This window comes from Bufo bufo, chromosome 1 (genome assembly GCF_905171765.1).
Source record: "Bufo bufo chromosome 1, aBufBuf1.1, whole genome shotgun sequence".
Lineage (NCBI taxonomy): Eukaryota > Metazoa > Chordata > Amphibia > Anura > Bufonidae > Bufo > Bufo bufo.
In genome coordinates this window covers 512,864,888-512,880,538 of record NC_053389.1, presented here as the reverse complement: position 1 = coordinate 512,880,538, position 15,651 = coordinate 512,864,888, and the positions used below count along the sequence as shown (strand labels likewise).

The following is a 15,651-nucleotide window of genomic DNA, read 5'->3' as shown; positions in this document are numbered from 1 at the left end:
CTCTTGATCGCGTAGCTGCCGGTCTCTTCTTACTTCTTTAATCATGAGCTGCCGGCTAAAGGACCTGTGGTGACGTCAGATCACATGGTCCAATCACATGGTCCATCACCACGGTGATGGATCATGTGATTGGACCATGTGATCTGACGTCACCACAGGTCATTTAGCCGGCAGCTCATGATTAAAGAAGTAAGAAGAGACCGGCAGCTACGCGATCAAGAGGAGAAGGTAAGTTAATTATTTTTTAACCCTCAATTGACCACCTACTAAGCATTCTGTATTAAAGAATGCTATTATTTTCCCTTATAACCATCTTATAAGGGAAAATAATACAGTGAATAGACTGTCACCTCAGCAACCATGCGTGAAAATCGCACCGCATCCGCACTTGATTGCGGATGCTTGCGATTTTCACTCAGCCCCATTCACTTCTATGGGTCCTGCGTTGCGTGATAAACGCACAATATATAGCATGCTGCGATTTTCACGCAACGCATAAGTGGTGCGTGAAAATCACAGCTCATGTGCACAGCCCCATAGAAATGAATGGGTCCAGATTCAGTGCGGGTGCAATGCGTTCACCTCCCGCATTACACCCGCACGGAAATCTCGCCCGTGTGAACTCAGCCTTAAGAGCGTGGAGCTCTGATTGGATGCGCTCACAGCCAGGGAGAAGATAACCACTCCAAAGGAAAATACAAGTCTCCACCTAGTATAACCGAGTCGCCTCATTATAATATAAGGCGCCAAAATATACAGTGCCAACAGCAGACGAATGGGGGGGTTCTTTAGAAGAAAAAAAAAGTTACATGGCATCAGTGGGGGCCGCTCTATAAGGTAGGATAATAATTAGACTAGAGCTAGCCTGATGAAAGGTCCTCTTTAAGTCACGTCCACCAGCGCCGTACATGTATAGCGCGGGTCCTTAAGGGGTTAATAAAGGGTTTATGCCACTATTGTGGCATATAAAAGTCTTAAATTAATGCCCATGCCATACTTGCGCCATACTTTGTGACTTTTTGAGCTTTTCAACATATTTTCCAAAGTGGAAAGAAAAGGGTAGGGCTTACTAAAGGAACAGGGCTTCACACGGCCTGCTAGATTTACTATAACTTATGCCAGAAACTGATGTAAGTTATAGCTGAAGTGTACACCAGCCCATAGATGGCACAGACTTCACTTTCTGACACACATACATCTCTTCCAGAGATGTAATTAATTTATTAAGAGGCATCTGCCTATTACTAAATTATGTGCATCTTGCTCTGGTGCACAGGATTCAAGACAGTCTTGATAAATGTCAATCAGTATGTTTATAAAGGGTAAGTCAAATGACAACCCTGCAATATAGTATATGACTAACGTTTTAACCCTGTTGTGTAGGGGTGGGCTATATGGCCTAAAATCTATATTGCGATATAATTTTAAGCATGTGCGATATGAGATATATATCGCAATATATTCTATATTTTGGGGGGTTTAAACTATTTTTTTTTTTTTTTACTTTTTATTTAATAACTATTAGCCTCCTTAGGGGCTAGAACCCTTGTCCTTTTCACCCTAATAGAGCTCTATTATGGTGAATAGGACTTCACACTCTCCCTGCTGCCCTGTACATAGTGCACACAGCAGCAGGGAGCTGACTACGGCAGCCAGGGCTTGAGTAGCCTCCTGGCTGCCATGGTAACCGATCAGATCCCCGCGAATACACTGCTGGGGCTCCAATCAGAAGCTGCCACCCTGGGGCAACTGCAACCAATGATTTAATCGTGTGGAGGGGGGGCACAATTAATATAATACTTAGAAGCGGGGGAGTAGAAGGGAGGAACTGTGGCCACTGCGCCACCAATGAATATAGTTAATATGCCTGAATACAAACGTAGCCTGCATGTGCTGGCCATATCCCATACCTGGCCTCTATTACTGCGCGCCGTAATCCGTTAATTGCGGCGGATCACGGCGCGCAGTAATAGAGGCCAGGTATGGGATATGGCCGGCACATGCAGGCTACGTTTGTATTCAGGCATATTAACTATATTCATTGGTGGTGCAGTGGCCACAGTTGCTCCCCTCCTCCTCCTCCACTCTGCTCTCATTCGTGGCGCAGTGGCCACAGTCCCTCCTCCTCCTACTGTGTTCTCATTGGTGGCGGAGTGGCCACAGTCCCTCCCCTCCTCCTCCTACTCTCTTCTCATTGGTGGTCAGCGGCAGCTGCACACAGTGGTGAGGGAGGGACTCCCTCCTTCTCCACTGTGCCAGGTCAGGAGAACATTGTGTGTGCTGAGAGCGGCGCATGCCATGGTCTACTACGATATGGCGATCTAAACGAAATCTCTATCGTTGGCCAAGTTCATATTGTTTATATCGCCCCCACCCCTATGTGAATATATACAATATATATATATATATATATATACTGTGTGTGTGTATATATAATGAGATAGATGAATAGATATTTACTTCTAATGATCTACATTCTATAAATGTTATATACATTTTGCATTATTTTGGTTCTATTATGGAATATTAATTTTATGATCTGATTTATTTGTTACTTTACATTTAAAAATATCCTGATTTAATTTCAAAGGACAATAGCAAAAAATGTAAGTACAAAAAGTTTGAGTTCAGACAGGTGTGATTTAGAATCTTCAAGTGATATAATAAATACCATACATTGACCTAAGCTAAAAGTAGCACACTATTGTAAGTTTTTCTAGCAGGCAGATGTGTCTTTCAAAGTGTAATCCACAGCTACCCGTGTAGTCTCTGGTGATCTATTAGTAAATTGGGATGTAGCTATTATTCCAATAGCCTGTTAGCGCTTTCTTTTCTCTTGTTTAGAATACATTATACCCGCACTACATTGAAAAGAGAGAATTGCCCTATTAGAAAAAGTATAACTTCCAATTTTGTGAGGCATTACAAGACAAACCAGAGTTCTCTAGACTCAAGAGAATATAAGATGGCAGTCACACTTCAGAAAGAGACAAGCTGCTGTAGGAGACCTTTCCTTTTTAGTTTGGGGAAAAGAGAAACTTCTGATGCACTCACTGGAAAACAGACTGCATAATGGAGCAAGTCATGTGGATTGCCCAAAGCCTCAGGAGAAATAAGGGAACAATTTCTATGCTGTAGTTGACGTTTGTCTGAAATTCTATTCACAAATCCAAACAGAAACAAAGCCTCAGGAGGTCAGAACTGTTTCCTGTAGGTTTGCATAATGGGCAGCTTAAAGTCACTGTCTACAATACCTGCTGATCAATTTAAGTACTTCAACATGTTTTATTTGCATTATGTTTATATCTGATGCATTCTGCCGACAAGTGCAGGGTAGGCCTGAGAAGCTAGCTTGTCAGCTTGATTTATGAGCACATCAAACTGGAACTTTCTATTCGCCAGTCCAAATCTCCAGTAGCAGTTCATTAATCAGAGGCCCATGACTTTGAAATTTATGCTCAATCATTTTTGAACAATAAGCCAACTTTGAATGCTTCTTGAACTGTATCCACAAGGAAAAAAATAATTCATTATATTTCCTCACTGTTATAGTTGAGTACTATGGTTATTTTTTTTTTTACCTTCTAAGGTGTAAGAAAATAGCAGAACAAATTAGGAAATTATTCTTGCTTCATTCTTTATATAGAACTGTAGAATATTATTTGACAACACAAATGCAAACTTAAGTCTCATGCACACGACAGTGAATAATGGCCGTGTGACGGCCGTCTAAGTAACGGTTGTCACACGGCCATTTTTAGCACCAATGAATGTCTATGGGGCAATTTTTACATAGCCGTTCTTTTAACAGCCAGTGAATAGCGTCCGTCCATAAATAGGATATGTCCTATTTTTGTCCGTTTTCACAGTCAGATAGACCCATTGAAATCAATGGGACCGTTTTTAAAGGCCGATTGACAGGAGTGCACCCGTCTAACAGCCCTTAAAAACGGATGCACTTTACCCAGGAGGGGTTAAAAAAAAAAAATTCACCTCATCCACTATTCTTCTCTCTACATTGAGCAGGACCTGCCAAAGGACCTGCGATATGCGTGGTGACGTAACCACGTGGGAGCGCGCAGTGACGACATCGCCCACCTTCGGCAGGTCCTGTTCAGTGAAGAGAGAAGATACTGCGCTTTAATTTTTATTTTTTAAAATCAACAAAAAAAAACCAGTGGTGGGCCATTCTGGGGGCATTATTTAAACCATGGGGGAAATTATTTAAAATGGGGCTCTACATTGTGGGGCATTATTAAAGCTGGGGGCAGTAAAAAAATAATAATACTATGGGGGACATTATTTTACCAGGCTGCCTACATGGGGGACATTATTAAATCTGGGGACAGTAAAAAAAATTAAAAAAATCCTACACTACGGGGGACATTATTTTCGCTGGGGGCATGATTAAAGCTGGGGCAGCAACAACAAAAAAATATATATTACACTATGGGGACATTATTTTAGCTTCCTGTGGGTGTTCTCAGAAGGGTGGGTCTAGAAATAACTGCCAATCAAATTCTTTCATTTTTTAACGGACATGAAAAACTGATGCAAAACGGACACAGCCAGAAAATGGATGCACACATCAGTGTGTGCATGCATTTTTTGGCTGTGTCCGTTTTGCAAAATGACCATAAAAAACTGACAGTGTGTCCGTTTTTAACGGATGTTTTTTTTCACTGTCGTGTACATATAACCTTAATGTCAGTCAAACCATCACTTTGGTAACGAGGCTCAGTTTTGCACTGTATATTAAACTCATGGCAGCATGGCTTCCCTTTGTTAATATTTAGTGTATATGACATACACTGAAGCCTTGCAACCCTGGAGTGTTAGGTTCAAATGTGACCAAGGACAATATCTACATAAAGGGGGAGATTAAACATAGCCTGGCGGTGTAAGCCAGGCTATGTGCACTGCCAGATTCTGTGCCTAATTTATGATAAGGTGTATGCCTTGTCATAAATTAGGCACGAAATCTGTCAGTCCATGTGCCTCATCCCAAATCTATGCCAGGCCCTTTCTACACCAGAAAACGTTTGTAGAAGATGATAATCCATCTTCACCACAACCTCTATTTGTTATAGTAGAGAGGTCGGTGGAAAAATGACACTTGCACAAAATTTTTTGCACAAGTGGCATTGAAAAAGCCAAGAACACGCAGTGTGGTGCAGTGACTACTGCGTGACTAAGATAAAGACAAGCTCTATACAGTCCTGTGAAATGTGTTGGTAGACAGCCTGTCTAAGTTTATGCCATTTTTATACTGGCCATCTTCTTTGAAAGGACATCCCTTGTAGAAGACCATATTTGATGCAATGTTGGGTAGTTGTCTGGAAGAGGCTTTGCTATATCATTCAGTCAACAGTTAATACCATCCTCTATTTGTTTGAATTTTAATGGGGTCCATTGGGCATTCTTGTATTTTTTTGTGACAAAAATAGCTTTGCAGACTGCAATTATTTTGCTGTAAAATACAGTAAAGGCATACAGAAACGCAAGAGGACCCCAGTAACTATATTTGGTTGTCATTTTCTGCATTCTGAAAAAAAAAAAAAAAAACATTTTACAAACCTCTTTTGCTTGCTTTCCTGGGTGTGGTGGGGTTTGTGGTTGCTGTTGTTGCTGCTGTTGTTGCTGTTGTTGTTGCTGCTGCTGTTGCTGCTGCTGTTGTTGCTGTTGTTGCTGCTGTTGCTGCTGCTGCTGTTGCTGCTGCTGCTGCAAAAGCTGAAGATGTAACTGTTCTTGCTGTTTCTTGTAAAACTCTTGTAGTTGTTGCTGAATAAACCATTTTGACTTTAATAAATAAAGGCAAAAGTTTCATATATTACAAATTACCTAAACTTCACTACACTGGACTGTGATTGTGCTCCGTAATAACTACCATACTGACCTTTCCTAAGATCTTTGAAAACTCTTTCAGAACATTTTTTTTGAACTTTTAATAGAAATGATTTATATAAATATGTGCATTATGTATTATCTAAGCACGTTTGCCATCACTGTTTTGTCAATTATCAAGTGGCTTAGGTTTTTGAGAAGCTGCAGTTACAGACTGGGGCCAAATTCAAAGAAACCAACACAGATGAGGTGTTGCGTTTTTGTATAAAGGTACCTGCACACTAGTGCAGTTTTCAAGACAGAAAACCTGCATGGTTTTGAATCATTTTTTTACTTGTGGGTTTTGATGCAGATTTGATGCTTTTTTTGCCGCAGATCTCATCCTTGCATTGAAAAGGGTGAAATATAAAAATGCACAACAATTGACATGCTACAGATTTCTAAATCTGCAAATCAGGTCAATTTCCACATGGAAGAAAGATGCAAAGTATACATGAGATTTGCATAACTCTGTTGGTTCTGTATTATGATATGTTTTTTCTCCCCTCAATCTGTGTGGAAAAAACATGCATAATCTGGACCATTTGAAAAAAATATTGTTTTATTTAAAATTTGATCTGCTTAAGGCTACTTTCACACTGGCGTTTCTGGGTCCGCCTGTGAGATCCGTTTCAGGGCTCTCACAAGCGGCCCAAAACGGATCAGTTAAGCCCCAATGCATTCTGAATGGATAAGGATCCGTTCAGAATGCATCAGTTTGCCTCCGTTCAGCCTCCATTCCGCTCTGGAGGCGGACACCAAAACGCTGCTTGCAGAGTTTTGATGTCCGTCTGATGAAACTGAGCCAAACGGATCGGTCCTGACTTACAATGTAAGTCAATTGGGACGGATCCGTTTTCACTGACACAATATGTTGCAATTGAAAACGGATCCGCCGCCCATTGACTTTCAGTGTAAGTCAAAACGGACTGCATTATCATTATTTTATTTTATTTTTTTCATGGTAATGCAAACGGATCCTTTCTGAACGGATACAAGTGTTTGCATTATAGGTGCGGATCCGTCTGTGCAGATACCAGATGGATCTGCACCCTAATGCAGGTGTGAAAGTAGCCTAAGACATCTCTTTTGCGTTTGTGCCGTTGAGACATGTTAAGCCAATAAAGGGGTTCCCTTTTTTATGACCCTTTGGGTAAGGTAGAGTCCTTGCTCTGGAAAGAATGTGTGTACTGGTGAGTATGGGCTGCAATAACTGCTTTTAACAAATATGTTTCCTTTTATCTTTTTCTATCCTGGTAAATATACACTCATTGACAAAAATAATGCACCATGAAGGAGCTGTGAAAATCAAATGAAACTTTACATATGTGAATGTAATGATGATATGTAAGTAATTACAATATTAGAATGGAAACTGTCTATTGGGGAAAATGTACAGTTGTATGGAGGTTCTAGAACTCTGTTGGGCTGCATCCAGCCTGGAGACAAGATTAGATATGGTTGGGAATGGAGGCATTCAGGTTTGATATGGTATCTTGCAGCATTTTTGGCCACAGATGTTGCTGGAGTCCCAGCTGGTCAGACAAATGTTTGATTGGCGATAGATCTGGCGACCAGGCAGGCCAAGTTAGTATTGCAATCTGGAGCAGACATTCCTGGGAAACTCTTGCTCTGTGTGGGAATGTATTACCCTGCTGAAAAAGCCATTTGGAAGAACTGCTACTACTACTAATTAAGACCAACTGTTTATGCCCTACAGGTAGCTCCCCAGATCATCATACAAGCAGTTGAGATAGATTGCCACTCCACAGCAAAGGCAGTATTGAAGTGCTTACCACAAGGCCTCCATAGTTGAACCCAACCATGGCTGGATCCCAAAAAAGAACCTGGATTTGTTGCTAAGATGATATGGTTCCAGTACATAGCAGTCCAGGTTTCTCATTCAGGATACCACTGAAAACAAAGGTGAAGGTGGATGGCTGTATGGCATGGCTGTATGACATGTATTGGGTGCTATAACACAAAATATTCTGCTGCGTCCCGGCAGAGTCAGAGGCATGTGGTGAGGGTAGCACCTGTGTTTGAATGGTAGACAAGGAAACTATGTAGCTGCTATGCTTGAAGGAAATCAAATTATCATCTGAACTTGTGGTCTATCATGGGAATACGGTGTCTGTTAGCCATATGTGTGTGTCTTCATGTAAACACTGCTCCCAGCACCTTCTAACAGCTAGGTCAGAATGACTTAGATGGAAGGCAATTTATCAAAATGGCCATCCTGCCTCTCTTTGTCCAATGATGCACACCCTCTCAATGTTTGTCAACTGGCCAAAACATCTTTGAGTGTGACATCAACGATATGTCACCGAGAAGTACACTACCTAAAAGTAGCCTCTGAGAGCCTTTTCATAGGACAGTGGGGGAAGCACTTTTACGCCGTTTTGTTTAAAGACGCAAAGTGTAACCAGACTACATCTGTTTTCATTTACATATCTGCTTGAGGCATAACTGCATGCCGAAATTTGCAACAATCCAACATTTTTATCTGGGTGTGTTATTAAGGCAGAAACAAAAATGAAATCTGTCCATCTAGTTCAGCCTGTTATCCTGCAAGTTGATTTTTGTCAATGACTTTATGTTCAGTTAGTTATACAGGTACAAGATGAAAGTCTAAGGCTGTGTTTACATCCTGTGGTTTCATTATAAACTGAATTAACAGTGCAGTGCCAGATCTGTTGCACCACAAACACCAATGGCGCCTAACAGATTGCTCTGACTTATAAAGGGGTCAGCTGGCTTTTATCCCTAATTTTGATTGGAGAAATATTGCTAAATATTGTGCAATTTTTCCTCTCAAACGTGCAATATCTAGGCTACTGATGTAACCCCTTATGCAGATGTGAACAGAGCCTAACCTGACCAGCATATAACATAACCAAATCAATGTTTCAGGCTTATTTTGAAGCAATGTAAATTTATTGTATGCCAACACTGAAAAGTGCATAGTGGTGTATGTATTGTAATCTGCTATAATTATATTGTTTAATAATGTCAGTATAAATATTTCTACTACACCAATCTTTGTCTTCGGCTGGGTTCACATCACGTTTTTGTCTTACGTTTAAAGTATGCAAAAAAACATAAAAGTTTAATGTATGCCTCAGTCGGTTGCCATACAGTAGCACCTGTCACCATAGAGTTTCATTGTACCAAAAATGTATAGGTTAATATATACTTTTTTTTGCAGGATGGAAAAATGTAGTGTAATGCGCTTTTGTATCCTTTTCTCTTGCAAACGCTGGGTTCACATTACATGTTTGTCTTTCAAAAAAGTATGAATTAAAAGGATGTCTCAATGGCTGCCATACTGTGGCATCCATCACCATAGAGTTCCATTGTAAAAAAGAAAATAAATGTATATGTTTTTTTTTTTTACAGACGCTGCAGGATGGAAAAACGACCTATTACTTTTCTTTTCCCAACGTATTTGTTAAATTTAGGGCAAAAACGTGATGTTAACCCAACCTAGAAGAAACACTTACTCTACAAATTCATTATTTAAATAAATTTTAAGACTTCTGCTTCAGCCACTTGACTTTTTACTGCATATAAATTCACTCCTCATAAAACTCAATATGCTACATTTTCTTTAATATGGAAAACAGATCTATTATTTTTCCACTTAATATAAATGCTGGAAAATTCTCCAGCCTTATTATGACTAAAACAAGTGGTAACGTGTTATATATGATAAAACAACAATCTCCTGCATCTCTCTTTGACACTTCTTGTGCTTTGACAAGTCTAGAAATGTAATGTTCTGTTTCAGATGACAATGTAAACAATCAACTGACAGCACATTATTTTTTCCTGTGTGTGATATACACTGCTATAAAAGGTGAAGACGAGATAAACATGACAGAGGGCTTATGCAATCCTAACATCCAAGAGCTCAGGAAAAATTAACTGTTGAAGGAAGGTAACCAACATTACCTGTTGTAACATAACGGCTTGCTGCTGCTGGAGGAGGGCTTGGAGCTGCTGTGGAGACAGAACTTGCTGTTGAAGGATCTGCTGCATCTGCTGAGGGGTGATCACCTGGGGAGTCATCATGGCCACTGAAACAGGAACCTGCCATAAAGAGAAGAAAACATCACTGACAGGCTCACTTTAGATTCAGTGAATGCTTATGGCTGCATGTATTCCATTCACATCGATTGTCTGCTATACTGCTTCAGACCTGACTCATGTAATGTGAAACTGAGATATGTATGTCTATGATAGCATCCAGGAGCATGTAAAGAAGACTCCAAAACCATATCTACTTTTAGATGAAGGTAACAGACTTTTACTATCCAGAGCAAGCAGTTTATAGATGGCTGTGTACATAGTCTTCCACTATATTGGTGTAGGTAATGTTATTGCTTATGGCACTTATATATTGGCATTCATATTATGTTGTCTAGGTGGATGTCTTTCAAGCATACAAATGTACTAAACCATGTACGTGATTTAATTGTGTAGCTCCTTGTTTTATGTATATTATCTGACACTGGAGACTCAATCAAATCTGACTTTCCATTTCCATACAGAGGGGTGGAACATTTGAAGTGTGTACAACTTTTAAACTTGCTCTATATGGTATGAAGACAGTTTGCAACAAACAATAAGGGTAAGCATATAATTTACACCGATTTGTTTTCTACCAAACATGGCACATGTTTTAAATACCAAAATAGGTGAAAGTAGAAATTTTTGGAATCTAAGCATAGCTATAAATCAATGCAGGCATTTAATGGTTAACAGAAAATCAACGGCATTGAATACCCAGATGTCAAATCTGTTTGGAGGGGTCAAAAACAGAATCCCGATTAGTAACCATTTTAACTTATACCAATGTCTATATTTATTTCTGCAACTGGCACAAGTTACACTGTATACATATAGGCCATGATTTATTAAGAGCAGCATGTGCTACACCGGCTTTGATGGACCCTGTGCTGCCAGAGGCTCATCATAAGGCCTATTGCACACGACCGTATGGCTTTTTCAGTGTTTTGCGATCCGTTTTTCACGGATCCGTTGTTCCATTTTTTGTTTCCGTTGTGTTTCCGTTTCTGTTCCGTTTTTCCGTTTCGTTTTTCCGTATGGCATATACAGTATACAGTAATTACATAGATAAAATTGGGCTGGGCATAACATTTTCAATAGATGGTTCAGTAAAAAACGGAACGGAAACGGAAGACATACGGATGCATTTCCGTATGTGTTCCGTTTTTTTTGCGGACCCATTGACTTGAATGGAGCCACGGACTGTGATTTGCGGGCAATAATAGGACATGTTCTATGTTAAAACAGAACGGAAAAACGGAAATACGGAAACGGAATGCATACGGAGTACATTCCGTTTTTTTTGCGGACCCATTGAAATGAATGGTTCCGTATACGGACCGTATACGGAACGCAAAAAACGTCCAGTAAACGGGGAAAAAAAACGTCCGTGTGCAATAGGCCTAAATTATATGCCTTCTCCGGTCATCCATGGGCAAGACTGAACTCTTTAAATGACAAAAATACGTGGTCTCAAAAGACAGGAAATGCTCAACCCCAAATGCAGTTTTGCAGCTATGCTCAGGGGAGCAGATACTGCACTTGTGGCCTGTTGCTAAGGGCGAGCCCCAGCAAAAAAAATGCATACAATGGAGGACGCCCACAGCAGACCACAAGTGCCACAGATACATCCTACATCAGATGGTAAAATGTGTGGATGTAGAATAATACATACAATAAATAGTTCTAAGATTAGGTGCACTACTGTGGTGGATGCAAACAGTAACATCTGACTAAACCCTCACACTGATGTTAAAACTGAGACTTTAGCCAGTATATCCTTATATTAAGGACATACCTGAGCCCTCACACCACGCCAAGGTTTCTCAAGTGGCACAGGACCTAACGCTAAACCTTCCTGTACAGTATGAGTAGTACCAGGAGCCAGTGGGCAAATTACAGCAGCCTAAAGTCCGACTTACAACACAGCTCCCAGTTCCCTCCAGTGTAACTAACCACACATACAATGGGAGGAGGGAGGAGGCTCAGAGTCCCACCCATGGCTGGCTGATATGTTGCAGGCCTCACAGGTGCACCTAAATGCTGTTGGATGGTAATCAAGGGGCATTCAGATTGGAGTTTATACACCTCCACATATAAATATACAATTGAAATGACAAAAAAACGTGGCCTCAAAAAGCAGGAAATGCTCAGCCCCAAATGCATTTGTGTATTTATGCTTGGGGGAGCAGATACTGCGCTTCTGGTCTGTTGCTAAGTGCAATCCCCAGCAAAAAATGCATACAGTGAAGGATGCCCGCAGCAGACCACAAGTGCGACAGAGACATCCTACACCAGATGGTAAAATGTGTGGATGTGGAATGATAAATAGAGTAAATAGTTACAAGAATAGGTGCACTACTGTGGTGGATGCAAACAGTAACATCTGACTAAACCATCAAACTGATGTTAAAAATGAGACTTTAGCCATTATATTTATATTAAGGACATAACTGAGCCCATGGTCATGGTGGGGTGGGGCCCCATGCTTAGTTTGCTATAGGGCCCCATAGGTCCTTGTTATGCCCCTGTTATTCAAAACACCAAAGTATATAGAAAAAAGGTCTGCTAAATTAAGACATATATCAGGTTTATAACTGGCAGTCCAAAGATTTTGTGTGCCTAGGGCACAACTAAACATGACTTTGGGATATCTTTGACGGTAACATACCTGGTCATGTTGCTTTCATACTGAGAATATTTATGGCTATTGTATATAAATAACTAATTGTACTTTATGTAATGGTCGACATATATTTGCATATCTAGTATACTTTCTCATGTTCACAAATAATGGGGAAATCAGATGTGTGATGTATCAAAGCATGTCCAGGATGTGTGCAGGATATAACTAGGTCAGATGGAATCTAAGCTGGCTTACTAACTTATTAAGAAATGTTAATAACTTAGCAGCTTAGTAACTATATAGTAATATAAACATTCAAAGCATGGTATGCCCTTATATTTTGCCTATACACAATTTTTTGCCATTATAACAATCATTGACACAAATATGTATTTATCAATAATGAAATAGACAAGAAGACATAGACAGGTGGGAAGACCATATCAAATTCTATTTTACAATTCACCAAATTAAACTACTCAATGGACTGTAGAAAGTCACCATACGTAAGTCATTGATCGAAGAATCATTGGGAGTTCCAGGCCACGTTCTAATAGTTTACATGGGAGACTAATGCACAGCCCATTACAACATAATGACCAGACATTCAGTATACCAGTTACATCCATATATGCAGGTATCAAGTTATGCAATGTGACACAAACATGTAATCTGCAGACATTAAAACCCTGCAAGAACAGGATGTCAGCATTTACAAAATGCATTGAAAGGCTTGTTAACAGATGATGACTGACGAGACAGTAATAAAAGGTCCAATTTACAATTAGTTGCTTAGCGATGGCTGTGTACTAAAATACCAAAAATGAAGCTTCTGATTACAGCAATGTTTTCTCATATCCCACTCAAAAGAGAACACAGCAGTGAGCTCTGGATGCATCCGTTCCAGTTATTTATTAGATGCAGTGCTGTTTTTCTCACATGACAAGTGGAGAGATGGGCAGGATTGTTTGAACGCAATTACTTTGACCTTTGCTAATTACAGTTAAAAATTAAGGGTTTCAAAACACTTGCAGACACTTACAAAATTTCAAAAAAGTGTTAGACGTGTGGAGTAACCTTCCGTAGATAGGCGGAAAAAAAAACTAAACAAAAAACTAAGAAATAAATGTAACAACTTACTTAATTGAATCTTTGAGTAAGAGTGAGTTCACATCTGCTTCGTCATTTCCAGTTTTCTGTTCTATACTAGGAGCAAAATAATGGTGTGCACCTAACAGACACCAATGACACTCGGTAAACTCCCACTGACTTCTAGTGGGGACTGTTGGGTTTTGGTCATTCATTCTACCAGAAAAATTGTGCTGCATGCTGCACTACGGTATTTTTACAACAAAAATAATGGAATCTGAGACAGGCTTTGAATGGAGCCTCCATTGTAGAATGTGGCCTAAGTAATAAAATCAAGATGGAATAAGAATTTGAATTCAGCCCCATAGAAAGTCACATAAAAAAGGTAATCCAAATATGAATGACATTGGTTTACTCTAATGTAGGCATGCTGATATAGTAAACATACAAAACAACCATATTGCATCCTTTAGGGTTTTCTTTATTACAGAAATTATAAAGGACATGTAGATGGCTTTATTTTTTAGAATCCCATAATAAACTATATTTGTCATAATCCAATAATAAGTACTAATAATTTAAGCTGTAATTCTATACAACAGTTTTTCAGCTATAAAAATATGCCCCTAAGGTTGTTCAAGAGCATTTATAATCTGGGACAGGCTCTCCAATTGTCTGTAATAAAAATGATCACCCTTTTCTCCAGTGCTGGTGTTGGTCTGGTCAGTGCTCGTGACCGGCATGGTGATGTGCAGTTATATGGCACATGACCGTTGGACTAAATCACTGGCTGCAGCAGTCATGTGCCATATACCAGCACATTATGCAGTCTGTAAATAAGCAGTGTCAGGAGCACCAGACCAACCCCACAGAAAACAGCACAGGAAAAAATGGTGAGTATAACATGATTTTTTGCTCCAGATTCTTAATGACCTTGGATAACCCCTTTAAAGGGTTATCTAACCATTAATAGTGATGACCTATCATCAGTGATAGGTAGAGATGAGCGAATCTATTTGCAGATTCTGAGACTTGGCCCAAATCTCAGATTTTTTAGGCAGCGAATCAAACCCGAATCTTCTCTGATTTGATTCGGACAAAAATGGTAAAACAGCGTCTAGTAAGCAATTAAATAGTGTTCTGTCACCACCAGGCAGTTTTTTGCAGCCAAGCAATAACAACAGTTTTCGACGGCAATGATAAAAGTAGATACAGTTACACCTGACACAGTATCAGACCGAAGGGACAGGTGAGCGGGAATGGAAAAAAAAATTGAAAAAATTAACTAAAACGAGATAGGAGCTTTTCATTGAAAAAAAAATCTGGATTAAAAGGGGGTTATAAAGGGGGTTATATACTAATTTCCAGGGCAATTGGAGCAACTTTGGTTCGGAACGAATAGTTTAGGAAAAATTTGACGAATCCGAAACAAAAACGAATCTTGGAAGATTCACACATCTCTAGTGATATGTCATCAATATCTGATCTGTGGAATCCAACACCCAGGACCCCTGCCGATTAGCTGTCTTTATTACAGAACTTCATCTCAGACGTGCAGGGTAATACCGGTACCCTTTCCAAGTGAATGGAGTGAGTAATTATAATTACACTACATTGCTGCTCCTCAGGACACGAGACGTAGTGTAATGACGAGGTAGAGGACCATCCAGTTTTTACTGCTTTGCAATGGAAAACATGTGCAAAAATGTTGTGAGGAAAGTCGAAAAAACATTGTTTTTGCTTATGTGCTCTAAAATAAAGCAGTAAAAACTTGTATTTCAGGTAACTTTGGACTCTCTTGTACAAACCCTATTTTTTATACAGCACTAATAACAAATTTGAACATATTTTGTGGGATGGAAAACCCCTTTAAATCTCCCAATAGAGCTCAAGCCATGTTCCCCATTTAGGAATGCACAGTATTCTGTCCTAAATACCAACAGCACTCTTAATATTGCACATATTTTATTAACAAGAGGCCT

At 39.7% G+C, this 15,651-nt stretch overlaps 1 protein-coding gene across 11 annotated transcripts in view; it reads right to left on the bottom strand.

The window, feature by feature from the left end:
- Nucleotides 1–15,651, bottom strand: part of FOXP2 (forkhead box P2) — a 271,775-nt gene that overhangs the window by 100,467 nt on the left and 155,657 nt on the right. For 6 of the 11 annotated variants that reach the window (XM_040411193.1, XM_040411186.1, XM_040411240.1 and 3 more), the window contains 2 exons: nt 9,838–9,975; nt 5,578–5,799 (listed from right to left, as the gene is read on the bottom strand). In XM_040411193.1, the coding sequence (XP_040267127.1) occupies nt 5,578–5,799; nt 9,838–9,975 (360 nt within the window). The remainder of the gene's footprint in view (nt 1–5,577; nt 5,800–9,837; nt 9,976–15,651) is intronic. The other 5 variants (XM_040411250.1, XM_040411267.1, XM_040411214.1 and 2 more) reach the window with 2 other exon arrangements.